The sequence below is a fragment of the Sminthopsis crassicaudata genome, chromosome 4, assembly GCF_048593235.1.
Source record: "Sminthopsis crassicaudata isolate SCR6 chromosome 4, ASM4859323v1, whole genome shotgun sequence".
Classification (NCBI taxonomy): Eukaryota; Metazoa; Chordata; class Mammalia; order Dasyuromorphia; family Dasyuridae; genus Sminthopsis; species Sminthopsis crassicaudata.
The window spans coordinates 276449856-276477828 of record NC_133620.1 but is presented as its reverse complement, the minus strand read 5'-3'; the positions used below and the strand labels follow the sequence as shown (position 1 = coordinate 276477828).

The window sequence follows — 27973 nt, the reverse complement described above, 5'->3', positions numbered from 1 at the left end:
TTTTTATTCCCATCTTCACTTATTCCCATCTTCAGCAGAACTTCCTCTCCTCATCTCTCTCACTAAAGCTACTTACCACCTCTACTCTGAAATGCATGGTTCATAGGTAATAAAATAATAGCATCTATATAACAGTTTGAAGGTTTGCAAAATATTTTACAAATGTAACATTTATGCTCACAGCCACCCTGTTGTTATCCCTATTTTACAAAAGGGGAAACTGAAGTGGTCAGAGGTTAAGTGACTCACCCAGAATACACAGTTTAGAAAATGGCTCGTTAGAGTTGAATTTAGATCTTACCAACAAGTCTGATGTAAAAGACAATAAACGCCTTCTGGTTTATTGATTTGGTAAGAGAAGTATAAAGGACTATATATAGTGAGGAAGACTGATGTCCACAGGGAAGATGAGTTAGGTCCCTTTATGCTTTACTCTGCTCAGACTAAATCTGTAGTTTTAGATTCAGTCTTGGACATATGTTTTAACTATAAGGTTATATAACTATATGGTTAACTAGATGTTGGCCAAATGAGGACGGTCAGTGAAGGGCTTCAAATTCACTTCTGTGAGAATCATTTTAAGAAACTGAAACTGATCTTCTTCATTTTAGTCTGAGGAAAAGATTTAAACATGATCATTGTCTTCTTGCAGAAAGAGGATCAAAATGGTTTTGTTTGAGACTTCAGAGGGTGGAATTGTGGGGCAGTGGTAGGAATTAGTAGACAGCAGATTTCTGTTTTGTATAAGAAACTAGATAATATCAAATGTTCAAATGAAATAACATGTAAAGTGCTTTGTAAATACAGACTATCAATGACATTATTGTTATTGTAATTATATAGCCCTTTTCCCAAGCCCTGATCTTCCTTGGGATAAACTGAATTCTTTATTCCTAGAAACCATTGAACTAAAAATCTTTGAGGTCCCTTCTAATTAGTTCCAAGATTCTTTTAAGATCATTTTTGACTAGAAAGATAAGGTTTTGTGGAGAAGGTGGAATTAGAGCTGAGACTTGAACAATTTGGAATTTTTTTTAACCTATTAGATATGAGAATGAAGAATAGCATAAAAAAATAAGGAATAGCATAAACCAATACACAAAGGCTGCAAAACAAGGGATATTGTCAAAGGATAGAATGTAATAAAAGTTTGATTGGAGTGTCAGGTATGTGCAGAAGCCAAGGCATAGTGTCTATTGAGCTTGAGAATGATATGTTAGATCAGCATAAAGTTGCTATGTACATAACTAGTATCCAGTGAATAATTACTGTGGCAATTTTTTTGTAATTGTCTCAGTTTCTCAAAACATTTTGTGTGTGTGTGTGTGTGTGTGTGTGTGTGTGTGTGTGTGTGTGTGTAATCTGATTATTAATCATTTTGGTTGGGTTCTATTTAATCAGGTTTTATTTTATATGTATCATGGAATTTCAAAGGTTCTTCAGAGACTGAAATTAGAACTGATTGTCTAACATGAGTAGATTTGGAGAAGTCAGAGAAAATAACCTTTATATTATCAGAATTGGAAATACCATATAAGGGACCCCCCAAAAAAGTTTTCTGGGAGTGAATAGATTGGCTATTATTTGGAGTATACAGGTATACAATATATCTGGTAAATAAGGTTACTGCTGCCAAAGTTAAATGGGAGTGACTGAGAGTTGTACTCTAAATAATATCTATATATATGGGCATGACTGAGATATGTCAAATCAGGAATTTTTTCTTAGACTCTTAGATGTAAGGGGGTAGGAATAGGAATAGGAGTAAGAGAATAGGAAGAGAGGTTATATCCTAAACACTGATGCTATGGAAGAAAAGCAAAGACCTGTTATATAAAGTTCTGAACTAAAACTCTTTACTCCTCTGTTTTTTAAAAACTGTTTTTGTTGATGTTTTTTGTTTTTATATGACAGGTTTGGTTGGTTGATTTTTAGAAATAATTTTGTTTCTTCCTTGTCCTCCATTGTAGCAAAGAAAAACACTCAGTAGGTTTGCTCTGTCTTAACTACATATACTAGACTGTGTAGAGACTACATCCTACCCTGGTAGAGTCTTGCCTTTCTGCTGAGAGGAAAGGGAGTGATGTCCACAAAACCACTAAATTTAAGAATTGAAAGAGATCTCAATGACCATTAAGTCCAACTCATATTTCTGTTACTTGTACGCCAAGACTATTAATGATTTTTTATTTGCTCAGAAATTTGTGAAGATTTCTTTTAGGAATCTTTTAGTTTATGCTGTTGTAATCATTTTCCATACAATTCTTCTGGTCCTGTTTCTGTTCTACAGACTCACATTTATTAGTTCATATAAATCTTCCCATGTTTCTGAATTCCTTGTATTCATCATTTCATATGGCAAAATAATATTCTGTTATATTCATATATCATGGTTGGTTCAGCCTGTTTCCTAATTTATGGGCACTCTCATTGTTTCCAATTCTTGATTTTCACAAAAATTACTACTATATTATTATGGGTTGGTTTTTTGTTTTGTTTTTGTTTGTTTTTTCATGTCTAAGGCACTGATATATGAGGTAAGACAGGACTGATTTAAATTCTCTCATTAAATAATAAAGCCTTTGTAATGAATGTATATAATTAAACAAAACAAATTCCTATGATGACTTTATCCAAAAATGTATGTGCCTTATTCTGCACTTGAGTTCATCACCTCTCTGTTGGAAGAGATACATGCTTCATTGCTGGTCCTCTGGAATCATGGTTGGTCATTGCATTGACCAGTGTTTAAACCTTCTAAAATTGTTCATTTTTTTCAATGTTGTTATTGCATCAATTGTTCTCCTTGTTCTGCTCACTTCATGCTGCCTCAGTTCATATAAGTCTTGCCAGAATTCATGGAAAACATCCCCTTTATCATTTAATAACATATTCTATCACATTAATTTCCATCAGTACAATAATAATAATACTATTCCATCACATTCATATGCCTTAATTTATTCAGCTATTCCCCAATTGATTTTCTGTCTTGCTTTCTGTTTGCAAGGAGGGGAAAGGAAAAGAATTTGAGGTTGTTTAAGGGAAATGACTGAACTAAAATAAATAAAATACAGCTAGCTCCCTTTCCTGATCCACAATACTAGAGGGTTTCATTGTCATAGATGACCTTACGAGTGGGAAATAATCAAAAAGTTATTTCTCTTCAGCTTTAGGAAGCATCATATAAAATCATAGAATTGTTTCTTTTTGGAGATCATTTCCTTATGGTACAAGTAAGAAAGTTTTGGCATCAGTTTTACCTTCCTAATTTTGTTTGCTGAAATTGTTAAATTGATGCCCTGCTGATCTCTGTTAGTAGAACTCCTTATACCAGTGTTTCCTGAGTTGATGCTGATTGTGACATGAGTTAGCTCAAAATCATGCTGAGAAGATTTACTGCAGTTAAGCCACAAAAAGAAAATAGAATTATTTTGGTTGGTGAATCAGACAGACTTGGTTTTAGGGTTGTCAGATTCCGTTATAAAGCATAATATGTAGTAAGTCATTGTTTACAGTCCTAATTCAAAAAAGAATTGGGTTTTTTATGTGTGTAAAATCACAAGGGATAAAAACCATGTAGTACTAATGACTGAGTTCTTGGATCTCAATGACTTAGACTGTAGTTACCATGTGAAGCAGAACCCCCGAAGGAAGGATATTTGGATTTATTATTGTCATGGCATGAAACCAACCAACTTGGAAGAAGCATTTTAGGAGATACCAGTGAATGTATCTCAGAGATTTGAGGAGAAGGAAATGTATTTATTAAAATTCTTCCTACATCAGGGGTTCTTAACCTTTTTTTGTTATATCATGGGCCCCCTTTGGCAGTCTGGTGAAGCCTGTGGACTCTATTACAGAATAATCTTTTAAATGCATAGAATAAAATGCATAAAATTATAAAGGAAAGTAATTATATTAAAATACATGTATTTTAATATATGTGTGCATATATTTTTAAAAGTTCACATATTCCAGGCTAAGAACCCCTGCCCTATATGAAAGGAAAATAATACTATTTGTTTTCCATTTCTGTTTCTTTAATGTAACTTGAAAACTTTCTTGGTTGAATTTTTAAGTTGTTAAAGGACTTGAGTCATTTGTTTATAACTAACCTGTTAAGACTTTAAAATCTTTAAATTTTTCTTTTCCATCTTGGTAATATTTTTCACAGGCTCAGAAAAAAAGCTTGAACCAGACTTCCCCCGTTTCAACTTCCAAGACCCCAGATGGCTTGAGACAAACGCAAATAACTGGTCTCTTGAGTAATCCATTGCCAGGTCAGGAGCCTCTCCTTATCTAATTTTTACCTTGCCTCCTGACATCCAAAGTCAGTTCCTGTTCCTCATATCTAATCCTAAATGAAATCTTTCCAGATTAACTTTACCCTTTTGTGATCACTCCTCTCTTCTGTGACTCTCAACACTTTCATAGTTAGTCTTGTATTATTTAATGTATGTTGCTTTTGGTAATTGTCCCTAGGTCTCTTTGTTTGTGCACATTTGATTCTCACGCTTAGAATGACTACTCAAGAGCAGTTGCCTACTTCCTATTTATTTTGTGCTTCCCATTGAATCTAGTACAAGATTCTAGAGACATTCTCAGTAACTGTTTAGTAATGTAAAGGCAAAGCCCTAACAATGTCCATTCAGACACTGCCATTTCTTTTATTCCCTCTTCTCTCAGCTTTGTGTATACTTAGGTCCTTGAAGACCATTTGCTTCTGCCTTAAAAGAGTTGAAACTCAGGTGTTTAAATTATCTTATTTTGTGGATTGATAGTTATTTTGTCTGATGATCCCTAGGTTTGACAGATCAGTTCTCCTTGCTCTCCTCTCATCTTAGAATAATTATCTATGATACAAGAAAGAATTATGGTTGACTATTTTGCTGCTTCTGATTTATATGTTTATTTTTTTAATAGGACAGGATTCTGGAAACAAAGTTATACAGCCACCTTTAGGAACACCACAGCCACAACAAGAAAAAGGAGTGGGTTCATCACCAGGACAACAAATTTTACAGGTAAGAAGACAGCTATTGAATGTAGCTTTTACTTAGTATTTTGACCAAATTGATGAAAGTATAACTGCATCACTTGGCTGCTTTGGGTGGTCATACTCAGAACAGAGCTCACCTCTTCTTCAACAAGAAGTTTTACTAGGATATGCACAGGTAGGTCTTTGGAAGACAGAGGTAACCTGGGAGGGCACTCGGGTTGCAGTTGTTATGTTTTAGAATTAGAATTGATAATAACATCTAGCATGAATGAATGATTTACATAAAAGGCATTGTGGACTTGAATGCTGAAGATCAGGGTTTAAGAGTTAGTTATTTAATTTACTAACAGTGAGACCCTAAGCCTCCATTTCCTCTTCTACAAAATGAAGATAATACTTCCAATTTATCTCTTTTAGGATTACTGGGAGAATAAAATAAAATTATGTGAAAAAGTAAAACTTTATAAAATACTAGATAAGATGAGTTATTATTACTTATAATAACTGTCACCAATGGCTTAGCAAAGCAAAAACAGTACCATTTGGCACAGTGTTGATCAACTGTCCTGCCAAATGCTGTTAGCCACTTGGAAAAAAATCCTGAATGGGAAGAATGGTACCATTTTTAGTTAATACTTTGGAGAGAGGTGAGAATAATAATATCTCACTTTATCTAGTGTTTTATAAAGTTTGAACACTACTTTGAAAACTTAAGGGTCCAAAAGGACTTTAAACATTTTGTCCATCCTTTTACATTTAAAAGTCTCTTATCTCTAGGATTTCTTGTTGTTGCTCAGTGAGGTGCTGTTCTTAGAACTAGGGACTGGTTCTCTCTTCCCACCCAGGCACAACAGAATCTGACTTTGCTGTTTAACCCACAGTAGTAGTCTATACCAGGCTCACTTCTGAGCCTTGGAACTAAATGGTATCTGTTGATTTCTCATCTTTCTCATTTTGTTATCTATAAACATGTTGCCTTACACATTTTGTTATCCTGTGGTAAGTTAACAACTGAGTTCTCCTAAGGAGTTGTGACTGCATCCTGTGATACCAGAAGTTTTTAGTGAGTAGCAAGTTGCCAATACTAAATTTGTAGAATTATTGCTCTTCTATTGGTTATTTTTATTTTTTCAATAAAACTGAAACTTTATGTTCAAAAATTTTTGTAACCTGTTTTTTTTTTCCTATCAAAGAAAATAATTAGAAAATTAATTTTCCATCTAGGTGGATAATCACACAGTGGGACAAAAGAGACCGGCTACAAAACAGCTAACTAAAGGAGCTTTGTAAGTTTACTTCTGAAAAGTTGAATTTACTTTCAGATAATTTTGCCAGTTTTCCCAGTTTCTATCATAACTTTAGAAGTCAAGTTAAAAATCTTAGGTAGATATATTTTGGGGTTTCCTGATTCTACATTAGCCTTTTCAAAAATTACATATTTCAAAGTCTTTCCTAAAATGTGTGATAACATCTTCCTTAGGAGACATTGGGATATCAAATGATATTTGTTAAATCCTGGAAAATGATTAATAATCTTTTACTGTTTACTATTTTGTTCTTAAGGCTAATAGTTTAGGCTTTTAGAGTTCTTATTCTGAGGATCCTATTGAGCATGATTAGATAAACAGACTTTAAGGTTGAGAGCAGAAAAGTCAGCCCAGATAATATTTGTTGATTTGCTTATGTAGGATATGAATTTAGCTAGGTGAATGTGCTAAACCTATGCAGATAAGAGTTTTTTGGACTGTCATATTTATCTGCAACCAAGGTCATTTGTTCAAGTCTCCAGCAGCCTTTGAAAAACAGAGGATGAACTCCAAACACCTTCAGTTTTATTTCATTTATACAGAATTGATCACAAGGATGATACCAAACATTACGAGTTGCTTATGGAATGTTATAAGTGGAATGCCCAAAGACATCTCCAGCTTTTAACATACCCATTCATTGTCTATTTCCCTTCTCCCTCTCCCTTCAAGCTTCCTTAATTTTTTGAAGACCTCACTATTCTTTGATTCTCCCAGATTTGTAATCTTAATGCCTTCAGCTTTTAATTCTTCCTTACTCCATGTTTTGAAGTAGTTGCCAAGTCTTTCCTTTCTGCCTCCACTGTCCCTTCTCTTTCATTTGTCCTTTCCTCTTCATTCATATACCAACTACTTTAGTTCAGCCCTTTTCCCTTTTCAACTAGACTTTTACAATGGTCCATCTCCCTCAAACTCCTCTCCAGTCTAATTGATTATCCAAATAGCTGCCAAAATAATTTTTCTTAAGCACCTGATTTGAAATTCGCTGTTCCCCTGCTACTCAGTAAACTGCTGACTCTCTTCTAGAATGAAAATTAAATTCTTCTTTTACATTTTGAAACCCTTTCCATCCTGAAGTCAGCCTATCTTTCCAGCCTCATCTTACATCACTCCCCTTCTCTCATTCTATGATCAGTCAAAACTGGCCTGCTCTCTTTGTTCTTGCCACATGGTTCTCATCTCCTTTATACTTTTGGATCATCTTTCTCCTCTACCTTGTACATTCCCTCTTATCACCTTAGACATCATTCAAACACTGCCTGTTATGCTAACTAATGCCTTTCTTGATCCCCTGATGTGGTAGTGTTCTCCCTGCTAATTGCCTGTACTTAAATATTTTGTATTTAAGTATTCTATAGACATTTATTTTGGTACCTGTTGTTTTTCCCAGTAGGGATTGTTTGATTTTTTTTTTTTTTAGACTCCCCAGCATCTAATGTATTGCCTGGAACATAGTAAATGCTTGATAAATGTTTCTTGATTGCTTATACAAGATACCAGATAGATGAGTACAACCTGTCTCCACTATTAGAAGAATAACACAGAAATCTCATAAAATATGTGCACTATTGTTAGTCCTATTTATTTTTACATAAATGTGATACTGTGGTTAGATTTCTCAAAGTAGTTTTGTGTTAATATTGGAAATTTATCTCTTAAAGTATTCTCCAGCAGTTACAGAAGGATCAGGCCCATGCTGTGACACCAGATAAAAGCCAGTTCAGGTCACTAAATGATGCGGTCCAGAGACTCCTTTCTTATCATGTGTGTCAGGGATCCCTGCCAACTGAAGAGGATTTGAAGAAAGGTAAATAGCCCTTCTGCTTGAAACAACTCATTCAGTGACTAAGGCCAATAGACTTTCTAATAGGATGATGGAGAATTTTAGAACTCAGTATAGAAAGTCTTCCTTTGAAAAAGCCCCACTCGAGAACTGACTGGCCCCTTAGGAGCTTATTATTGGTATCCATGTCAGTGAGAAATCTCTGGGATTTGTGAAGTGCCTCATCCCATTCTTCTTGCCCAAAACCCAGAGGTGATGTCCTCACCAAAAATGTCTTTTATGGGCAAATCTCTGTGCTTGAAATCAAAGCCTCCAGGTCATCATGCACACAATTTACACTGACCCTGTCCTTGTTCTTGGTGACTCTGCTTATGGCTAAGTGCTTAGAGCTTGAGAATTACTTGCCAAGTAAGTAAGATAGCCAGAAAGGGCAGTGGGATTTTCTGGTAGAGCAGGGCCAAAGATCACAGGCCAGCTTGTGGGTCCCAGCTCCAGTTGGCCACTATGCTGTTCCCTTCCCCTTGCACTCAGGCTGACACTCCATGGGCTGCTCCTCATCGGGAGTCTGCCTCCATTTCAGCCCCGCTGCTTGATACCAGCTGTCCCCGACCCTTATGCTGTCCAGCTCTACTCTGCAGGGTTGGGCCGTGGTTGGCATGACTTCTGCTCTGCTTAAGGTGGGAAGAGCACTGGCTCTGGAATCAGAGGGCCAGGGCTTGGATCCTGCCTCTGGTCATGCTGCTTATGAACCTGGGGTGAGCCGCTGACTCTTTGAGCCTCAGTTTCCTCATATATAAAATTATGGATTTGAACAAGAGAGCCTCCGAGCTCACCAGTCTGAATAGGTGACTCTGGGTTCCTGTGAACTAAAAGGAGGTCAGGACCAGGGAAGCAGGGTAGAGTGATGGAAAGGGAGGATGAGAGGGAGGAAAAGGAAAAGTACAAAGCTATAACCCTAGAGATAGCACCTTTTAGTGCAAGGTTCTATGGGGAAGGGAGGAGGGAAATGAGGAGCCTAGTGTGTGCCAGGCATAATGCTAAAGCTAAGGATGACCTCACGAAATCCTTTCTAGCCTGAAAAATTCCTGAAATAAGTGCTGTCCTGGATGATGAAAACTCTTCCTGTCTTCTCTCTTTTTTTTAGTGGATAGTGAATTTGAATCAGTTGCTACTCAACTCCTCAAAAGGACCCAAGCTATGCTTAACAAATATAGATGTCTGCTTATAGAAGATGCCATGGTAAGACCTACAAGCCAGGTAGATTTGGTTACAGAAACATATTGCATGTCATGCAGCTGCTTTAGAGATGAATAACCCAAAGAGACAGCATACTTTCAGACAAGATTTTTCAGTTCAGAAATTAAGAGATGACAGCTTATTTTTTTTTCTTACTTTATTGATGCCTTCTGTTTTACATCACTATAACTTCCTGTTATGCTCTCTCCCTTCTTTCCTTTGAACATTCCCTTGTAACAAAGAAAATCAGTTAATTAAAATAAGCTGACAGATATAGTAGCAGCTATATCTGACAGCTTTTGCAACATTTTGTACCCAATAGTCTCCTGCCTCTCTTCCAAGAGGAGGGAGATAGTTCCTTGCACAGATGAAATACTGGAGATCTTATGAGAAAGACTGTAGGTACAGAATATAGTGCATTGGATAGATAAAAAACCATGGAAATGACTATGCCAAAATTAATCTTAAATCCTAGTTAAGTAGAAAAGAAAACAAAAACCTTGGGAAAAGATAGCAAGCCAAATTCCCCTCTGAGAGTCCAAGAACTTCCTTTAAGTTATAAATTATTTTATGGATGATGCATTATCAACAGAGATACTTTACTCACATGAATATTATCATCAGTGAAGTTCTTAAGCCAATGATGATAAAAATGATTTTAGGAAAAACTCTAAAATTATGAGAGAATTTTTTCCTTAACTGGAATAGTTATCAATGAAGCAAAACTGATCAAGTTGGAAGAAGCATTTAAAACAGGTAAGAAGCTTTATCAGTGTGGTTGAACTGTATTCAGATAATTGTGCTTTCGACAAGTCTTGAAATAATCAAATAAAGGAGAATAATTTATACAATAACAATATTGTAAAAACAACTTTGAAAGACTTCAGAACTCTGATCAGCACAGAGGAACCAACAACAGAGTTCCAGAGACCTCATGATGAAACTTCCTGCCCACCTCCTCCTCATAGAGAGTTGAAGAACTCGAGTTCATATTGAAGCATATTTTTTTGACCTAATTAATGTGGAAATTGTTTTGCTTGACTATAAGTATTTGTAATGGGTTTTGTTGCTTTCTCAATGAATGAGGAAGGAAAGGAATTTGAAAATGAAAATAAAATTGAATTTAAAAAGAAAAAATATAACTTGCTCATTTCAAATGAAACCCATGAAATTATCTGTTAAATAAGGACAAACATTCTGACTTTTACTGACGTCAATTAAAATTCACTGTAAGGAATTTCTTAACACATAAATTATCACAGAAGATGGAGTAAAAAGAAGCAATAAGAAACCGGAAACTTAAATCTTCGTGATTTTATTCCTCCCTTTTGGGTTTGAAGACATGTTTAGAAATGATTTTAAAGGTATGTAAAATGATTTTGTTTCTTGTTTTTCAGCGGATAAATCCTTCTGCTGAGATGGTAATGATTGACAGGATGTTTAATCAAGAAGAAAGAGCTTCTCTTTCCAGGGATAAACGCTTGGCCCTTGTAGATCCTGGTAAGCAATATCCAAAACTTTTTTTGGTAAGCAAGAGTCTTTATCTGAATTAAGTTGTGAAAAGCGAATAGGACAATGAATAATGTTGAAGAAAGTATTTTTAAAAAGCTCCCAGCACTCTTGTCAATTGCCCTGAAAGTTCTGTGTTCTATAAAACTTAAATTTCATTTTAAAATTCTGTTTGACCTTTGTGATTAAATTATTTTCATATTTAAGATTCCCAACTTCTTAGCCAGTACTAACTCAAAAACTAATTAAGGAACTGTGCCTTCCATCCTTAACATTTCATTGTCACTTGCATAGATTTTTACTCTGCCCTCTTTTACTTCTTTAGATTAGTTTAAATTTTCTATCTTAGAGAAGGAAAAAAATAAAGGTGAAACAATCTTTCAGTTTTCCTTGTTTATTTCACTCACTTCTTTGAGGCATTCTATTTTTAAAAGTTTTAAGGAAGTTTTTTCCATAAGTTGAATCAAAATCTAATCCATAGACCCTCTGTGACTTTGTAAATAGTTGTCAAGATCTCCTATGACAAAAAGAAAAAAAAAATCATCTCTAGTGATAGGCTCCTTCACATTTAACTAGAGAGATCCCTGGTCAGCTAAATAATTCATCACCAGGTGTTTGACAGAACAGAGCCTTGAAATAGAGCCTTTCTACCAGTGCCGATGTCCTGCTTTAGAGCTGACTCAATCTCAAATGAAACATTGATCTTTTTAATATGGATATTTCCTCCAATAGTGCATATCATAAGTTGCCTCATCTTGTACTCCTCTTATTTATATCCTCCAATAAGTTCTACCCACTGGGTCCACAAAGTATACCTACAGCCTCTTCTTTTGTCATGTACACAGAGCATGCGTACTGTCAAGACAGTCATCCCTGCTCTTGCTATAGGCCATATTTTTTGATGGCATCCTTCATTTCTCATTTGTAATTTTCTATTTGTAGCCTACTGACAACCTCCATGTACTTGTTCTTTGCCCTTTGGACAACATATAGTTATGTGCACTTCATAAATTCAGTCAGGAAAAACCAAATGGAAAAAGAATGCCTATTGCCTAGACTATGCAATGCAATTGGATACTACAATCTCTAGTGTTTGTTAATCACTGTATATACACTTAAGACAGAAATTACAAGTGGATTATGAGTACATTTGGCCCAGAATTGAATAGAAAGGGGAAAGAGAACCTTCAGGAAATTGCAAAGTTTTTTAAGGAGTCTAAACTTCCTGAAACATAAGCTGATTTTTTAAAAATATTATTAACATTTTTTAATTTTAAAAAATTGAATTTAATCATATTAAAATGTTAATTATAATAATATCTGGTGGTGTTGTAGAAGTTAAAGTCATGGAATACTATCGTCTAAAGTCTGACATCGATCCATTCATCACCACTTTTGGGGCCTGTGAGAATCAGTTAAGCCATTTCCACAACCACGTAACTGTACTATCTTCTGGTACATAACATAAAAGCAAATAAATAATCTTGCCAAAATGTAGCTATATCTATGAAATTCTTCCAAACTATTAGTTTAGTAATCAGTCTAAAAAAAAAGTATTTAAACTATGTAGCTCCTTATGTGAAAATGGCAAAATTTATTCTAACTAAACTTGACAAATTTTAATGATTAACATTTACCTTTTAAAGTACAGTACTTGAAAATCATCCGCTTAACAGTTTATTCTAGAATTTTGTTAGGAATTGAAATCAAGATAACTATAATGTAATAGTTTATTACCCTATTGAAAATTGGAATAACATTGTCCTATAGTATTTCTTCATCTTCCATAGTATTTCAGAGATGATTACTAATGCATCTATAGATGTAGTTCATCTATGCTTAATGAGCAAGTAGGTATTTTCATTGTCTCCCACTGATCTTGAGTTTCTATTCCCTATTAACAATTTTTGTTAATTTTTCCCATTCTAAAGGTTATTTTCCTTGATTGGGAAAATAGAAGCAAGATTGTCTTCTTGTAATTAGGTTATCATCATTACATCCATTTCCAAAATATAGTCTATCCTATTCTTTTCTGGATATTTTTGTCTCCAACATAATAAAAAGCATTGTTGCAAGCATTAGTTGATCCTTTTATATTTGGCCTAGTCTTATGTTTTTAAAATCTAAGGTCATAACCTATGCAGCCATATTGAACTCTTTAGACAGATCCTTTTTCTTTACACTTTGGAATTATTTGTGTTGACATCACTGGACTCTTCTTGAGTATCTTCCATCTCTCTTAATCCATGTCATAAGAAGACCATGGGACAGTGGAAAGAGTACTATCAGTGAAGTCAGGGGACCTGCATTCATATCCTGCCTCATTACCTATGTGACCTTGAGCAAGTCATTTCCTGGACCAGAGTTTCCTCTTTCTTAAATGTTGGCATTAGTCCAAAAGGCTTCTAATATCTTCTTGAGAATGGGTTCTATAATCCTGTGCTCTTCTTTGGTAACTCAGCCTGTGGGCTCCTCCCTCTCTCTCCAAACACATTGGAATCCACTCTTCCACCTGCTAAGGCACATGTCAGAATATCTGGCAGGAACAGAGCTTCCTTCCTCTGTCATCACTTGTCACCAAGGTTTCCCATCATAACTAATTTGCCAACCTTTCTTCTATTAAGTCAGAATTATTCATTCTGACCATAGACCTCCTGGTCATTTGCTCTGTTCTCTGTAAGATTAACTATTTCAGCAAGGCAGGTACATACCAGCTATACTTTTCAGTTAGCAGAAACCAGTCTCCAGGAAAGATGTGAGAGGTCCCATCACAAATGTATCTTCCTTCCATGTTGTCTTCAATCTATAATTCTTCCTCTTTTGGGGTGTTCTGAGGCATATGCCTATTTGCCTTACCAGGATTGCTTCTGTTGCTCCCTCCTTGATTCAAATTTTATGCACCATGCTTCCCCACTCAGGTTTGTAGATGTACACTTGAAAATATACGTGCCTGATTTACAGTATATTCTCCATTGTTCCTTTCGTTCTATTCTTTTTGAATGAAAACGATCATTTTCATTGCTGTACTTCATCTGATATGTGCTAAGGCTTAGTGATACCAGTGAGAAATTGAATTGACATGAGCTTTATCATTCAGTCCAATAAACATTTATCAAGCACCGATTATGTGCCAGGTATTATGTTTTGTATTCCTGGGAATACAAAAAGAAGCAAAAGATTTTCTCTGCCCTCAAGGATCTTACAGACTAGCTGAAAAAACAACTTGCAAACAAATATATACAAATATATTCACAAAACAAATATATAGAGAGAATAAATAATTAACAGAGGGAAAGCACTGGAATTAAAAGGGCTTTCTACGAAAAGTAGGATTTTATTTGGGACTTACAGGAAGTCAGGTAGGTGAAAGGCAAGTGTTCAGGCATAGAGAGGAAAGGTGGAAAAGATGCCAGAGCCAAGAGTGTATTGTTCATGGAACAGCCAGGAGGTCATTGTCATTGGAACAGAGAGTATGTGTTGGGGAATAAGGCGTGAGAAGAAAGAAAGGAAGGAGGAGGGGGCTAGCATATGTTGGACATATGCTTTAGGAAAATCACTTTGGTGGCTGAGTGGAGGATATCTTTCAATAGAGAAAACCTGGAGATAGTCATACCCACCAGCAGGCTATTTTCATAATCCAGTTATGAAGTAATGAGAGACTGCATCAAGAGTGCAGAGAAGGGGACATATTCTGTAGGGTTTAGCAATACCTTGGATATGGGAGGCTAAGGGAGAGAGGGACCTAGGATGGCTTCCAGATTGTAAGTTTCAAGGACTGGGAGGATGGCATCACCCTCTCCAGTAATAGGGAAGTTGCAAAGGGTGGGGAAGGGCTTAAAGAGAAAGATAATGAGTTGTGTTTTGGATATATTGAATTTAAGATGTCTACTAGATCCAGCAAAGGAGACTTGAGAAGGAGTGATCAGATAGGTAGGAGGAAAACCAGGAGAGAGTGGTGTCCTGAACACCTAGAGAAAAGAGAATATTAAAGAGACAGTGATCAACAGTGACAAAGGCTGAAGAAAGGTCAAGGAGAATAAGGGTTGAGAAAAGGCCATTGGAATTGGCAACTAAGAGATCATTAGTCACTTTGGAGAACAGTTTCCAATGGAATGACAAGGTGGAAAGTAAGATTGTAAGGAGAGGTTAAGTAGAAAAAGTGGAGGCACTTTTAGATGATAATGTTATTTCTGCTTATATATCTCCTGTAAATTACCATGAATTTTCTTGCACTTCTCTGTATATCAACCTTATATTATCTATTTAGTATGCCAGGATGATCAGTTTTCTCAGTGCTCAATTTTTAGTTTAAAATCCTTTTCATAGATGCAAAACATAAAGCAAATATATGTTTTCCTTCCTTTTCCCTCTCTCTGCCTGCCCATTTGTCTCTTTCCTGGCTAATAATCTGTAATTCTTACTAAGCCATGATTCATGGTTTTACTTAACAAATATTTGCAACAGATATACTAGCAATGCTTTCAAAGTGTTTCTGAGCATTATTGAACACACATATGAAGAAGGAACACATCATAGTACAAGAGTTTATGGTTGGAAGACTGGAATCAAATCTCAGCTATCCTAAGGGTACTATAATCTTACTTTACCTCTGAATAATCTCAGGTTTAGACTAGGCAATCTCCAAGGCCCTTTCAGCTCTAAAACTTAGTGAATTTTTGCAACAAACCCTTGAGATGGGTACTCAAGGTACAGATAAAAAACTAACTGCCCTTTATTTTTAATCTCATAATCATTTCCAGATCTGCCCACTTTCCCCAACTCCCCCAAGTTTCTGAGAAGCACCATCTTATTATAAAAGAGAGGGGGAAAAATTTATTAAGCTAAATTGAATAAAATATTACCTCATTAACTGACTGCATATGGCATTATACACCCATAGTCTCAGCCCCTTTAGCAAAAGCAATGAGATGAGATGCATTTGTTTATCTCTTCTCCAAAACACAGTTTGGTTTTTATCATAATTGTATGTTGTTCAGCTTTGTTTTCTGTTCATTTACATTATAGTAACAATTGTGTATGTGTGTGTATATACATATATATTTTTTAATCTATTGCTTTTTAAGTTTACTCTCCATCAAATTTGTTCCATGTTTTTCTGAATTCCTCATATTTCTCTTATTTTGTGGCACAATAATCTATTAAAGTGACATACTTGAAATTTGTTTAGCTATTTCCTTTTTTTTCTCCTGAGACAATTGGGGTTAAGTGACTTGCCCAGGGTCAAACAGCTAGGAAGTGTTAAGTGTCTGAAGTCACATTTGAACTCAGGACCTTCTGACTTCAGGTTGGTGCTCTATCCACTGCACCAACTAGATGTCCCAGCTGTTTCCTATTGATGTACACCTACATTGTATATAATTCTTTGCACAAAAAACACTGTTGTGAATATTTTTATAATGCATGGGATTTTTCTGTCTTATTTTTGTCCTCCTTGCTCAGTAAGGGATCTTGGTAATTTTTTGCCTAATTCCATTCTCTTGTTGAAGCTGAGAATTGTCTGTCATCTGTTGTTTTGCTTTCAATTCTCATTGCTCATACAGCTCCCTGGCATCCATTCACCTTCTTCTTAGAAGAGGCTTTTTGTCAACCACTTAGTCCCATTCAATAGGGGGCTGGTTCTTGCCAGTACCCCCATGCAAGCATCTGCAAAAAGGTCATCTGAAGAACCCAAATTTGTCTCAATAACTTCTGCCACCCTTTTTGTTTCTTCCCTAGCTTTTCTTTGTTCCTTAGACATTGGTATCTTGCTTTTGTCACTGTGCTTCTTTTTTCCTACCTTCAGTCGGCCTGAGTCTTTTTTGTCTTTTTGTCCTATTATGGAGGCACTCTGTATAAGAAATTGCATGTTTATTACTTGTTTCAGAGGAGGATATATTGTATTTTCCCTAGAGTTCCCTCTTTGGGCCTCAGGGTCAGCAACATCATCTTGGGGAAAGAATGTTGATAATTGAAGGAATAGATTTGAGGCCAGGCCTGCTATTTCCCAGCTGTGTGATCTCAACCTCCTCATCTGTAAACTGGATATTTGATAATATTTGTATGAACCGGTCCCTTCTTAGTAGCTGTTATTAAGAGGGTACCCTCTAGTTCTGGCATTCCAAGATTTAGGCAATTCTTAGAGGCAGAACACTCCTAGGCTTAAGTCTTTCCATATCTTGAATCTGTAAAACATCTCTCTAAGACTGTAATATAGTAGAGAGAATTTTTTTTTTACCAGGAGTTCCCTATACTAGCAAATGAATGAATGAACATTTATTAAGCAGTTATATTAATGCTTAGGAAGGACTGGGCTTGAGCTCCCATCCCAACGCCACTATTTAATAGCTGTGTGACTCTGGCAAGTCCCTTAATCTCTCTGTACTTCAGGTCCCTCCTTTCTAAAGAGTGGAGGTTGGACTCAGTGGCTTCTAGAGTTCCCTTCAAGTCCAGATTTTGAGTGTGAAGTACTGTGCTGTGCATATAAGTAGATAAATAAAGCAAAATCTCCTATTCCAAGAGTGGAATATAACACAAATCAGAGGATTCAGCTGCAAGTTGGAAAAGTTTGGTGGTCCTTAAGGATCTACAAACTGGGCAGAGAATAAGGGCAATGAATTTGTTGGTCCAGATAGAAAACAAGGCACAATTCACTCAGGTTTTAGATTTTTTTTTTTTAATGGATTTTATCATGTATCTTTTTGACCTTCTCATTTTCTAACTGAAGAATTAACTCTTTTTTTCCCCTAAAGTCTCATTACAACACTTCTGTAGGTCTCATGATCTTTCAGTTCAAGGTCAGTTCAGCCATCCTGTGAACTCTTCTTAGCTTTGTTCAATACAGTTGTTTTTGCTCCATGCCTTCCATCCAATTTTCCTATTTGTCCCAAGATGAAAGCATTTCTTAATGACCTCACTGACCACTTTTTAGTCTCAACAAAGCATGACTAAATTTACTGTTGTCTATATGTGCAGATTTATTGAAGCTCCATTACTTTTTTGGGGGAAAAGTAGATATTCTTCATGACCTAATTCAAGCTGCTTATACCTTGTAAGGGGAAAACCATTCCAGGCCTGATGCCTATTGTCTAAGATGTTTTTAGACTTTTTCCCAAAAAGCGGGGGAGGGGAAAGAAAAAAAAACAAAACAGCTGAGTGACCAGGCTTGGGGGAGGGCTTTTGCCCAACTAATTGACCTATATTTCTTCAAGCCACCACATTCCAGGAGAGGTCCAAGTTTCCAAGCTGGTGCCTACCAAAACCTGCTGATTGGTTTACCATTCTAGACATGAAGCTCCTAGTTTGCTAACCAGACCCTGTCAAAGGATAGGAAGTAATATAATAGAGTCTGATATGTGTTCACCCTATTCATCTTACCCACCTAGCTTCTATTCATTTGGCTCCTCTTGTCTTGTCCATTCACTAAATGTCTTTCATACACAAAAGCTATAGACTCAGGTATGTTTTTTCCTACTTCCAGATGGTTATCAGGCCGATTTCTGTTGTTCCTCCAAACAACTAGATAAAGCTACAGAAGAGACACATTTTGGCAGGAGTGACCAGCATGGCAACAAAGCATCAAGTTCTCTGAACCTGGCAGTGACCGCCAAGGTCCAAAGCAGAGATCGAGCCAAACTAGGCATGGCAGAACCAGCAAATGATGATCAGCCTCATACAGTGCCTAACCACATTATGGTCTCCCCAGGAGGAAATATTTCTAAAAAAACGGAATGCCTTGGCAAAGCCCTAAAATTTGACAAGGCAGGTACAATTCAGTTTGGGGGCACAGCTGAAGAGAAAGTAGTCAGGAGAGACTCTGCCAGGGGAACGGAGTGCTCTCCGGGCTCTGAAGGCCCCCTGAAAACTTCATCCAGATTAGATCATGGTACGGACAGCCAGCGATCAAGTAATACTATTGAACCTCACTCGGAGGGGACATGTAACAATTCCCTTCAAGACAAAACTCTACGGAATTCTCCAAAGAATGAGGTTCTACACACAGACATCATGAAAGGGTCAGGTGAACCCCAACCAGATCTCCAACTTACTAAGAGTTTAGAAACGACGTTCAAAAACATCTTGGAACTCAAAAAACCTGGGAGACATCTCCAAACTGACATGGCTGGCAGTGGTTCCATCGAATTAGATTTCCCCAACTTTTCCCCAATGGCATCGCCAGAAAATTGCCTGGAAAGGTTCATGCCGGACCCCAGTGAAGGTGGTGTAGAAACTGATTCCATTTTAGAAGCAGCTGTAAATAGTATTCTCGAGTGTTAATAGAAGCAGTCCCCTGGGCAAGTTAACGTTCTCTTCTAGCAAGAACCAATGGAAAGCATCCCCTAACTCCAACCAGCCTGATCTTTCATCACAGGTCACCCTTTTAAACTCAAATCTTATTCTGTGTTTGAAAGCAATACTTATGGTTACAGGGAGATTACCCAGTAAAGCTCATCCTTGTTAGAAAGCAGTCTCATAGGCCCTACACATCTCAAGTGTTAGGATAGTGCTTATGGTCATTTTTGTTTTGTTTTGTTTAAAAAAAAGAAAAAAAGAAAAAAAAAAAACAACAACACTGTAACTCAATGAGATCACAGTCCATTAGGCCCGAAGTAAAATGCTGACAATCACATATCATATGAAAAAATACTTATTTAAAAAAAAAAAGTCCAACAAGACCAATAGAAGCTGCTTTTGTTTTTTAGTCCCAATCCATATCCCTGTTTGAGAGTTTTGTTTTTGGGGGAGAGGGAAAGAGCAACTCCATGGCCTCAGACCTAAAGGCCGCCTTGAAGCAGCAGCAACTAGCTCTCTGGCTGAGAATCCCCATGCTTTGGCCTGGGAAGCCTGAACAGGAGCATCAGGGCATTGCAGGGCTCCCTCCATCATCCAAACCCTTTTCTAGGGCACCTGGAACAAAACTTCCTGTTTTATGGTATGTCTGTATCTGGTGAATTTCATTTAAGTTATGCTCTGTCCTTAGTCACAATAGCATGACTTGAATTAATAATGCGAGCTTAGACTCTTTAAGTGGCAAAGTGTACAGGGGAGGGAGGCCATGTAGAGCCATGATTATTATATATGTGTATATATTTAAATGCATATATGTTAACTATTGAGAAGAAAAAGTTTTGCATTTTATAATTGGATATAGTCAAACTAAATCTTTATGATGTGGTATGTTTTTGTTTGTTTGGGTTTCTTTGATTTTATTTTTAAAACCAACCCCACCAAGTGTCAAAATGCACTTTCATTTGAAAACAGTGTTATGTTTTAATTTATACTTTTTAAGGGGACTTTAGCTTTGTTTATGATTGTTAACTGTCAAAATATTAGTTGCCCTAAGTAGCAATTACAATTACCAAAATACATAAAGACCAAAGTAAACCAGCTCAATCCACTGTTGAAAGGAAAGATCTTTAAAAAAAAAAATGTAGAGCCAAAGGATGCCCTTTGATGGTTTGTACTTGGCCAGTGTTCATGTTGATGATAATAGATTCTTCTTGCTTTATTTATTTTTTTCCTTCCAGCTCATTTTTCATTCATTTCCTTTCCTCAGAGCATGCCACTTTTGTTATTTTTGACCTTAATGCTGTTGTATCCATCAGTTTCTCAACTGTTGCTGAACAACTGTATGAAAAAAATATTCATATATATATATATATATATAAAATATACACACATACATGCATATATGTATATATGCTAGTTCAAAAACAGAAACCTTTTATGATGACAGCAGTGCACTCTCCCTCTTTTATTTCATGTCTTTCTTCCCGTCTTATTGCCTGTTACTTTCTCTCTTGACATGTGTATCCTTTAGCCTTTACTTTATCATTGGTTGCCAAGACTCCAGACCTGCTTCTGATTCTCTCTGGGGCAGAGGCCACCCATTACTCTCATGCTGGGTGTTTTATCTTTTAGAGTGGCCTGAAAAGAGAAAGTAAAGTCTCTGACCATTTAAAAGAACAGCAACTTACACTTAATGGGGAAGAAAGAAACTGCTCTTCTCTTATCTTCTCTCCTCCTCTGTTTTATCTAACCTGTGTTAAAGGTAGTCCTCATAAACTCGATGGGCCATTTGCCCCCTTTCTCCACCCCTTCCTCCTCACTATAAAACTAGAAACCGGAAGATCTAGGCTGTTAAAGGATTGTCATTTTTACTAATTTGTGCCAATATCCAGGATGTGAATTGTCACAGCTCAACATTCCCCAGACCTCACCAATGTAACATATTAGACTGAGTTGGTATATTGCCAGTTTGAAATTTCTGTTTGGGCACCATTATCATAAGACCCCTCTCACCTCACCCCACTCCAAGCCTCCAAGTTCTCAAACTACTCTTAGGAATTAGGCTATCTTAATTTCCATTAGGACTTTTACTGTGGGGCTACATACAGAGAAGCCAGTAGGGTAGCGTTCTTGAGTGAGAAAATGGATTTCATGCCTATGAACCATCTTTCCTTCCTTCTCCTCAACAAAGCCCATTGCTACCCTGACCCCAGCTGCTCCATATTTTGTCTTTTATAGGGTTTAAGAGCCCTAATATTTGTCTAGCAGATGGAGAGCTTAATTTACCAAAACAAACCTTGTAAATGTTTGTGTCCTATATGTAAGTTTACTTTTTATGGACAAAGGATTCTTGATAATGACGAAGATTACAAAATGTATTTTATTCTTGTCGGATTAGGTTACCCACAGACATACACACAGAGACACGTACACACTCACACACACATACACACACACACACACACACACACACAGCTCTCATGTGTTGAACACCCTCTGGAACAGGTTAAATGAAACCAGCCTTGGATGGCTAATATTGTTCAGGTTCATTAATCTAACCTACTTGTATTCCTTAACAAAAATCATTTTCTTTTTGTTGTTGTTGTTGTGGAAAATGTGAATTTGTTATTAAGCATTTGATTTTCCGTGTCCCTTAAATACTGCCTAAAGTTAAAGCAAATTTTGAACTGGCAATGATGAAAAAAAATATTTTAACTCTGAAGAATTTAGTACAATTTGTTAGATTAGGGAGGCCTTACAGACTGACTTGACTTCAAGAGGATGTGTCCCTTATTGTCAGTGTGGTATGGACTTTATTTGCTTAAATACCTTCATTTGTATAGTATGTCTCACTTGAAATTGCTTTGTATACATTTTGTAAAAATATTTATAAAATGTTTTGTAAAAAAAAAAAAAAGTATAACAAATTGCAGTTTATTTTGTTATGTTGGATAAATACTGTTAAAAGAAACCAGTCAGTAACTATATTGTTAATCCATGGTTAGGAAATGTTTAGTTGGAGATTACAAAAATGAACCAACCATTGCAATACAGCCAAAGATTTGGGAAAATGTGCAACTGTGATTGTCTTGATTTTATAAATGAGAATGGCTACATTTCCTCCTTAGCCTGCTTCTCTTCCATTTACACTCCCTCAAAAAAGTGTTCATTGGGAGTGGGAACTCTGTTTTACTACATCATTATCACTGGCAAGTGAGAAGACAAAAGTTTTATAGGTAAATTTTGGCAAACAGGAAAAAAACCTGGTTATTCAGAAAGTTTAACCATAATCACCGCTGACCCTCAAATCCATAAGAAACTTTGTCTTCATCAGACAGTTTTAAGTATTTTCTTCCCAATAAGGAACTGTGAAAGCAGGTGGTACAGGTGATAACAAAGGGTCATTTTCCTTATAAGAAAACTAGGAAACTGAAATCCATGGAGTCAGATCCCTTGTCAAAGTTCAGTGTTCTTTATACCATACTGTTCTTCAAGTGAAGAAATAATTGAAACAAGGACAATCAGGAAAAAAGGGAATTGTCATATTGGAACAGAATGATGATCATGGAAATCATCAGGAAATTCTTCCCCATCAGTTCACCAGATCTGCAAATATTATGTGTCTATTCTATGCCCCAAGTTAGCCCCAAAATGAGAAGAAAGGTAAAGTTTTCAAAAAAAAGTAGAACTCTCCTTTGGGATCATTAGTTGACAAAATTCAGATGATGGCCTGATTTATTTCATTCAGGATTGATTGAAATGTACTGAGAAAAAGCTTGTCGTTGGATATAAAATCATCCTTGTGTGGTTCTGTATAACCATTGACCCTTCCCCTTATTTCCCAAACAGCTTGGTAGCTTTTTAACAACTATGATACCCACCAAATGTTACATTTATGGGAACAGTATACTGTTGTCTTTGGCTGAATTTTTATCGAGAAGTTAAAAGTTAAAAATAATGTCTTTAACTTAGTTTATTCCCACTCACCCCTTACACACACACACACACACACACACACACACATACACACACACACACACACACACACACACACACACACACATATATTCATTTAGAAATTAAATTTAGAAAATTGAAATTAGAAACTAAAGGCTTGGCAGAAAATCATCAGTATACATTATACAGGAATTTGAGACCCCTTGCTAGACTAGTTATTTTTTTTTTAAACATTGATTCTGCTAACTTACAATTAAGTAATTGTAACACCAGAAAAGCCCCTCACTAATCTCTACTGCAAGGACCTGGCCACAGTCTGTTTACTCCAAGTCATCTGTAACTACGCCTCTCACTATTTGAAATATTTTGGTCAGTCATTTTCAGTGATGTCCAACTCTTTGGGACCCTATTTAAGATTTTCTTGGCAAAGATACTAGAGAGGTTTGCCATTTTCTTCTAGAACTCGTGTATGTGAATCTGTGAATGAAATCACCTTGTGGAAGCTCTGAGAAAAATGTCATATTCGGGGAAAGGGCCAAATCTTGATTGCTGAGACTTTGTCTAGGAGTAAGTTTGCCTATGGTTTGTCATCACTAAAGGCTTTTATGTGTTTGTGTGTGATATCTTTAGAAAAGTAGGAGACCAACTGAGCCCAGACTTGGGTTTTAGTGCTTATAATTGTTGGACAAGGATTTATTTTTTGGTTCCTGTTTTTTAAATGCTCTAGGACCCTGAGGACAGATAGCTAAATTCTAGGAATGTGGCACTAGCCAGCAGTCAGTCATCCAGTGTAGTGAGAGCAGTGAAAGGGAAAGAGAATGTAGATTTGGAGTCAGAAGGCCCATATTCAAATCCTGGAACTTCTACCCTGTGATTTGGGAACTGAGTTCTCTACCTTACAATTTCATAAATGACTAGGGGAGGGAGAGGAGGACAAAATACCTTCAAAATGGGTCAAGAAGATGGACCCAGTCAAGCCATGTCTTCACCAGGACTTCTGCCCTGCCAGACTTTAGTGTCTTTAGCCTGGCCTTGTTCCAACCCAGCTATGTGATCTCTTTGGTGATAACAGGATCACTTGAATATTCATTTGCAGATGGAGGGCACTTGGGGACCTGGATCACAGGAGAGAAGAGAATGGACCATGGTGGAATCTTCCTGGACAGCCACCCTGGAGTGAGCTGCTCTCCTATGTCCCCACACCAAGGCCCTTGACTTCATTTCCAAAAAAGAATCTCTGGAATTATGTAAGTCACCGGGTATATATAATTCAATTTGCACAAATATTTCAGGAACCTATTGATTGCATAAAGCAACCTATACCTTGTGATATAAATGGCATGCTCTCAAATTTATCTCATTAAGAGGTCTTAATCTTCTTAATAGTTACCTTTGGTACAACAAAATCTGAAAAAGAAAAAAAGAGAGAGGATTCTGGATGTGCAGGAAGCAAGGTGACGAGGGAAGAAGAGTCATGGACTGGGCTCTGTCAGCCTGAGTTCTAGGGTAATTTCTGTCATTGTCTGGCTCTTGTCACTTAACCTTACTAATAAGCCTATTCCCCACCTCCAAAGTGGACCCAAAGAAGGTAAATGGGCATCTCTCAGGATTTTTGTAAAGTGAGATTCTAGATGTGAAAAGTTTAAAATGTCTAAAGTGCTGGATGAGGTAATTCTGGAATAATTTAGAGCAAGCAGTTTTGTTTTTTCCTCAGGTTTCCTTGTTTCACACAAGTCTACTTTCCAGCCCCCTTCCTAGTCTTCCTATGTGTACATGGATTATAAATGTAGAATCAGAAGAGATTTCGGGAATCATCCAGAACAGTCTCCCCATTTTACAATGAACAGCCAGGCTCAACCAGATTGTATCCTGCCAGGATACAGCGGCAGGACATGGCAGAGCCACTGCAAACCCAGGTTCTCTTCAAAACCAGCACCCTTGTGGATAGAGCACCAGTCCTGGAGACAGGAGTTCAAATGCAGCCTCAGAGGAGAAACACTTCCTAGCTGTGTGAACTCGGGCAAGACACTTAACCCCAATTGCCTTGCCAAAAAAAAAAAAAAAAAAAAAAAAAAACCCAAAATCAAAAAACCCAGCATTTTTACATTTTGATCATTATGAGGTTGCTACCTCTCTCATCAGCCCTCAGCCTCTCCCCTCCCTCTCTCCCTGTCTCTGTTCCTCTCCTCCCCTCTTTTTCCTCTTCTTCCTCCTTCTCCCTTACCCTCCCCTCCCTCTCTATTCTTTTGTGTCTCCTCTTTTTCCTTTCTCCTTTTCCTTCTCTTCCTTTCCCTCTCTCTTTCTTCCTTTCTCCCTCTCTCCCTTCTTTTTTCCTCTCCTTCCCTTTTCCTTCCTTAGACTTCAATTATACATCAGGACAAAACAAAGCTCATTATGTGGCAAAGGAAGCACTGGATTTCTCTTCAGAGCTTCTGAGTTTGGCTGCTAGCCTTGATGCAACTTTGGGAATGTTACTTACCTTTAGAAGGCCTGTTTCTTCATCTAGAAGGGGTTCTCAAACTACTGCCCTCAGGCCAGATGCTCCCGCTGAGGGCATTTATGCAGCGGGCAGGGTTATGGCAAATGGGCTGAGGGGTGGAGACAGAGTGTGAGCTTTTGTTTTTATTATAGTCGGTCCCTCCAACAGTCTGAGGGACAGAGAACTAACTGGCCCCCTATTTTAAAAGTTTGAGGTCCACTGATTATAGAAAATGAAAGATTTGGACTAAAATGATTTCTGTAGCCACTGCCGATTCTAAAGGTGATTGCCAAATTCTTGATTCATTTACTTCCACGTTCTGTAACCTGATTGCTCCCCTTCCTTGGTTTTGTTTGTTTAATTTTTTAATATAGGCCTGTGACTTCACTGGTGTAGAGATCTTCCTATGAGAAAATATCCTTTCCCAGTATGGCTCAGGAAGTGTTCCACAGCTTAGTGTAAGTAGGCTGGTCCAGTAGTTTCCAAATTTTTTGGTTTACTCCTCTTCAGTAAAAAGTTTTTTAAATATACACTCCAAATAACATGTATATTTACTTGTTTAAAAATCATATACGTGTACTACCATGGTTAATGGTGTACAATATAAAATGTACATAGAAATAGAAATTAAAAGAGGATGAGATAAAAATGAAATCTATTAAATCCTAGACTCAGTGGAGCCACTAGAATTTTCCTATGTAGGGGAATGACATACTCATACCTATGCTTTAGGAAGATCACTTTGGCAATTGTGTGGAAGATGATGAGAAGGACAAGAGGCAGAGATCAATTAGGGGACTATTGCAATAGTCCAAGGACCTGATGAAATGTGGATAATGCATGTAGAGAGAAGGGAACAGATCCAAGAGGTAGTCTAGGGGAAGATAGAACAAAATCAACAGACTGGAAATGTGAGATGAAGAATCAGGTGTCAGAGATGACACTGGGCTGTGAACCTGGGCCAGGAACTTTGGAAGATGGGGGAGGTTTCGGGGGAGAAATGAGAATGATGCAATGCAGATCTTATGGCTGTTCTTCCTGGGTGAATCACTTTTTCCCATCCAAAATGAAAAGGCGGGGAGGTGAGGGGTGAGCACGACAGAGCTCTTATTCTTCCACTGTCCTGTTTGGAGACTCTTCCCTCTAAAGGAGCACCAACTAAAGCCATGCAGTAACCTTTGAGAAAAAGGGGAATTTTCTCAGTGATATCCGAACATCTGTTGCTGTGAGTGAATGAGCTACATTTATGTTAGGAATGAACTTGGGGCTCAGAATGTGTTCAGCTGAGAAACCTCATAGCAAAGGAAAGTGGTAGAGCCTAGGAATATTGGGGGATAAGGGTAAGTAGGTATGGTTGTGCTGGAAACAAATCCAAAGAATGAACACAATCACATTTTCTCACACTTCCACCCAACAGTGGTTTATGACCCCTCCAGGCCTTGCCACGGTGCCCACTTTGGAGACCACGGGCCCACACCACCAGCTAGGAGGTCCAGTGTGTCTCCCAGGGTTACAGGGCCAATCTGTATTGAAGGTTACCAGGCTACACTGCATCCTACCCACGTGAAATCCAAGTATTCCTTGGGAATGGTGTAGGAAATGGGCAGAAGTGGTGATCAGCAGGTGAATGTGGATAGGCAGTGACAGTGAAGATCAAGAGCATTCCCTGAATACCACTGTTTCCTGCAGGCTTGTAACCACTGCATAGTAGCTCTAGACCTCCCTAACTAAACTCCCATCTTTCTCACTTTTTTTGATTTCCTCCTCCTGCTGTCACCCCAGTAAGTGCTCAAGATGTCTTATGCATAATAGCAGTTCACATTTCTATAGCCTTTTAGGATTTACAAAGCATGTTCCTCTTCCTGTTTAGGAAGCAGTGACTTAATGGATTTGGAATGGGGGGAGGGGGGCGTTGGGTTACTCAGCTCTGCTACTTACTCTGTGTACAACCTTGGTTAACCTATCTCCCCCCTTGGCTTAGTCCATTGGCCACTGCATGAGAGGACTAGACTGAAGGATAACTTCTCTTCCAAATCCAAATTTGTGAACCTATTTTATGAAGGAGGAAACACATTCAGAGGTAAAAGCCATTCACCAAAGAACATTGAACTAGTAAATAGCAGAGTCACAATTTGCAACCATATCTTGGCTTCCAGCTTGATTCTCAAGCCTATCAAAGATGCTTTGAAGTACCTGAGAAGAAGTACATAGGAGATTGTGATAGTTTGGAGTTAAGGATAGAAAAAGAAGGGGCAGTGCTTGAGATATTCCCAAAGAGCAGGTGTTCCACAGACAACTTACTTGGCAAGGGGATTATTTATTTGACAATGAATCCAGGAGCCATTAGAGACTGACCCAAAATGTTATCAACCCCAGATTGTTTGGAATCTCACAAGAATGAGACACATCATTGG

General features: G+C 37.4%; 1 protein-coding gene across 8 annotated transcripts in view; it reads left to right on the top strand.

Annotated features, from left to right (window-relative positions):
* Nucleotides 1–19404, top strand: part of BICRAL (BICRA like chromatin remodeling complex associated protein) — a 104298-nt gene extending 84894 nt beyond the window's left edge. For all 8 annotated transcript variants that reach the window (XM_074310886.1, XM_074310883.1, XM_074310881.1 and 5 more), the window contains 7 exons: nucleotides 4178–4283; nucleotides 4927–5027; nucleotides 6227–6288; nucleotides 7971–8116; nucleotides 9237–9331; nucleotides 10726–10828; nucleotides 18315–19404. In XM_074310886.1, coding sequence (XP_074166987.1) covers nucleotides 4178–4283; nucleotides 4927–5027; nucleotides 6227–6288; nucleotides 7971–8116; nucleotides 9237–9331; nucleotides 10726–10828; nucleotides 18315–19111 — 1410 coding nt within the window. In that variant the 3' untranslated portion in view covers nucleotides 19112–19404. The remainder of the gene's footprint in view (nucleotides 1–4177; nucleotides 4284–4926; nucleotides 5028–6226; nucleotides 6289–7970; nucleotides 8117–9236; nucleotides 9332–10725; nucleotides 10829–18314) is intronic.
* The last annotated feature ends 8569 nt before the right edge of the window (nucleotides 19405–27973 follow it).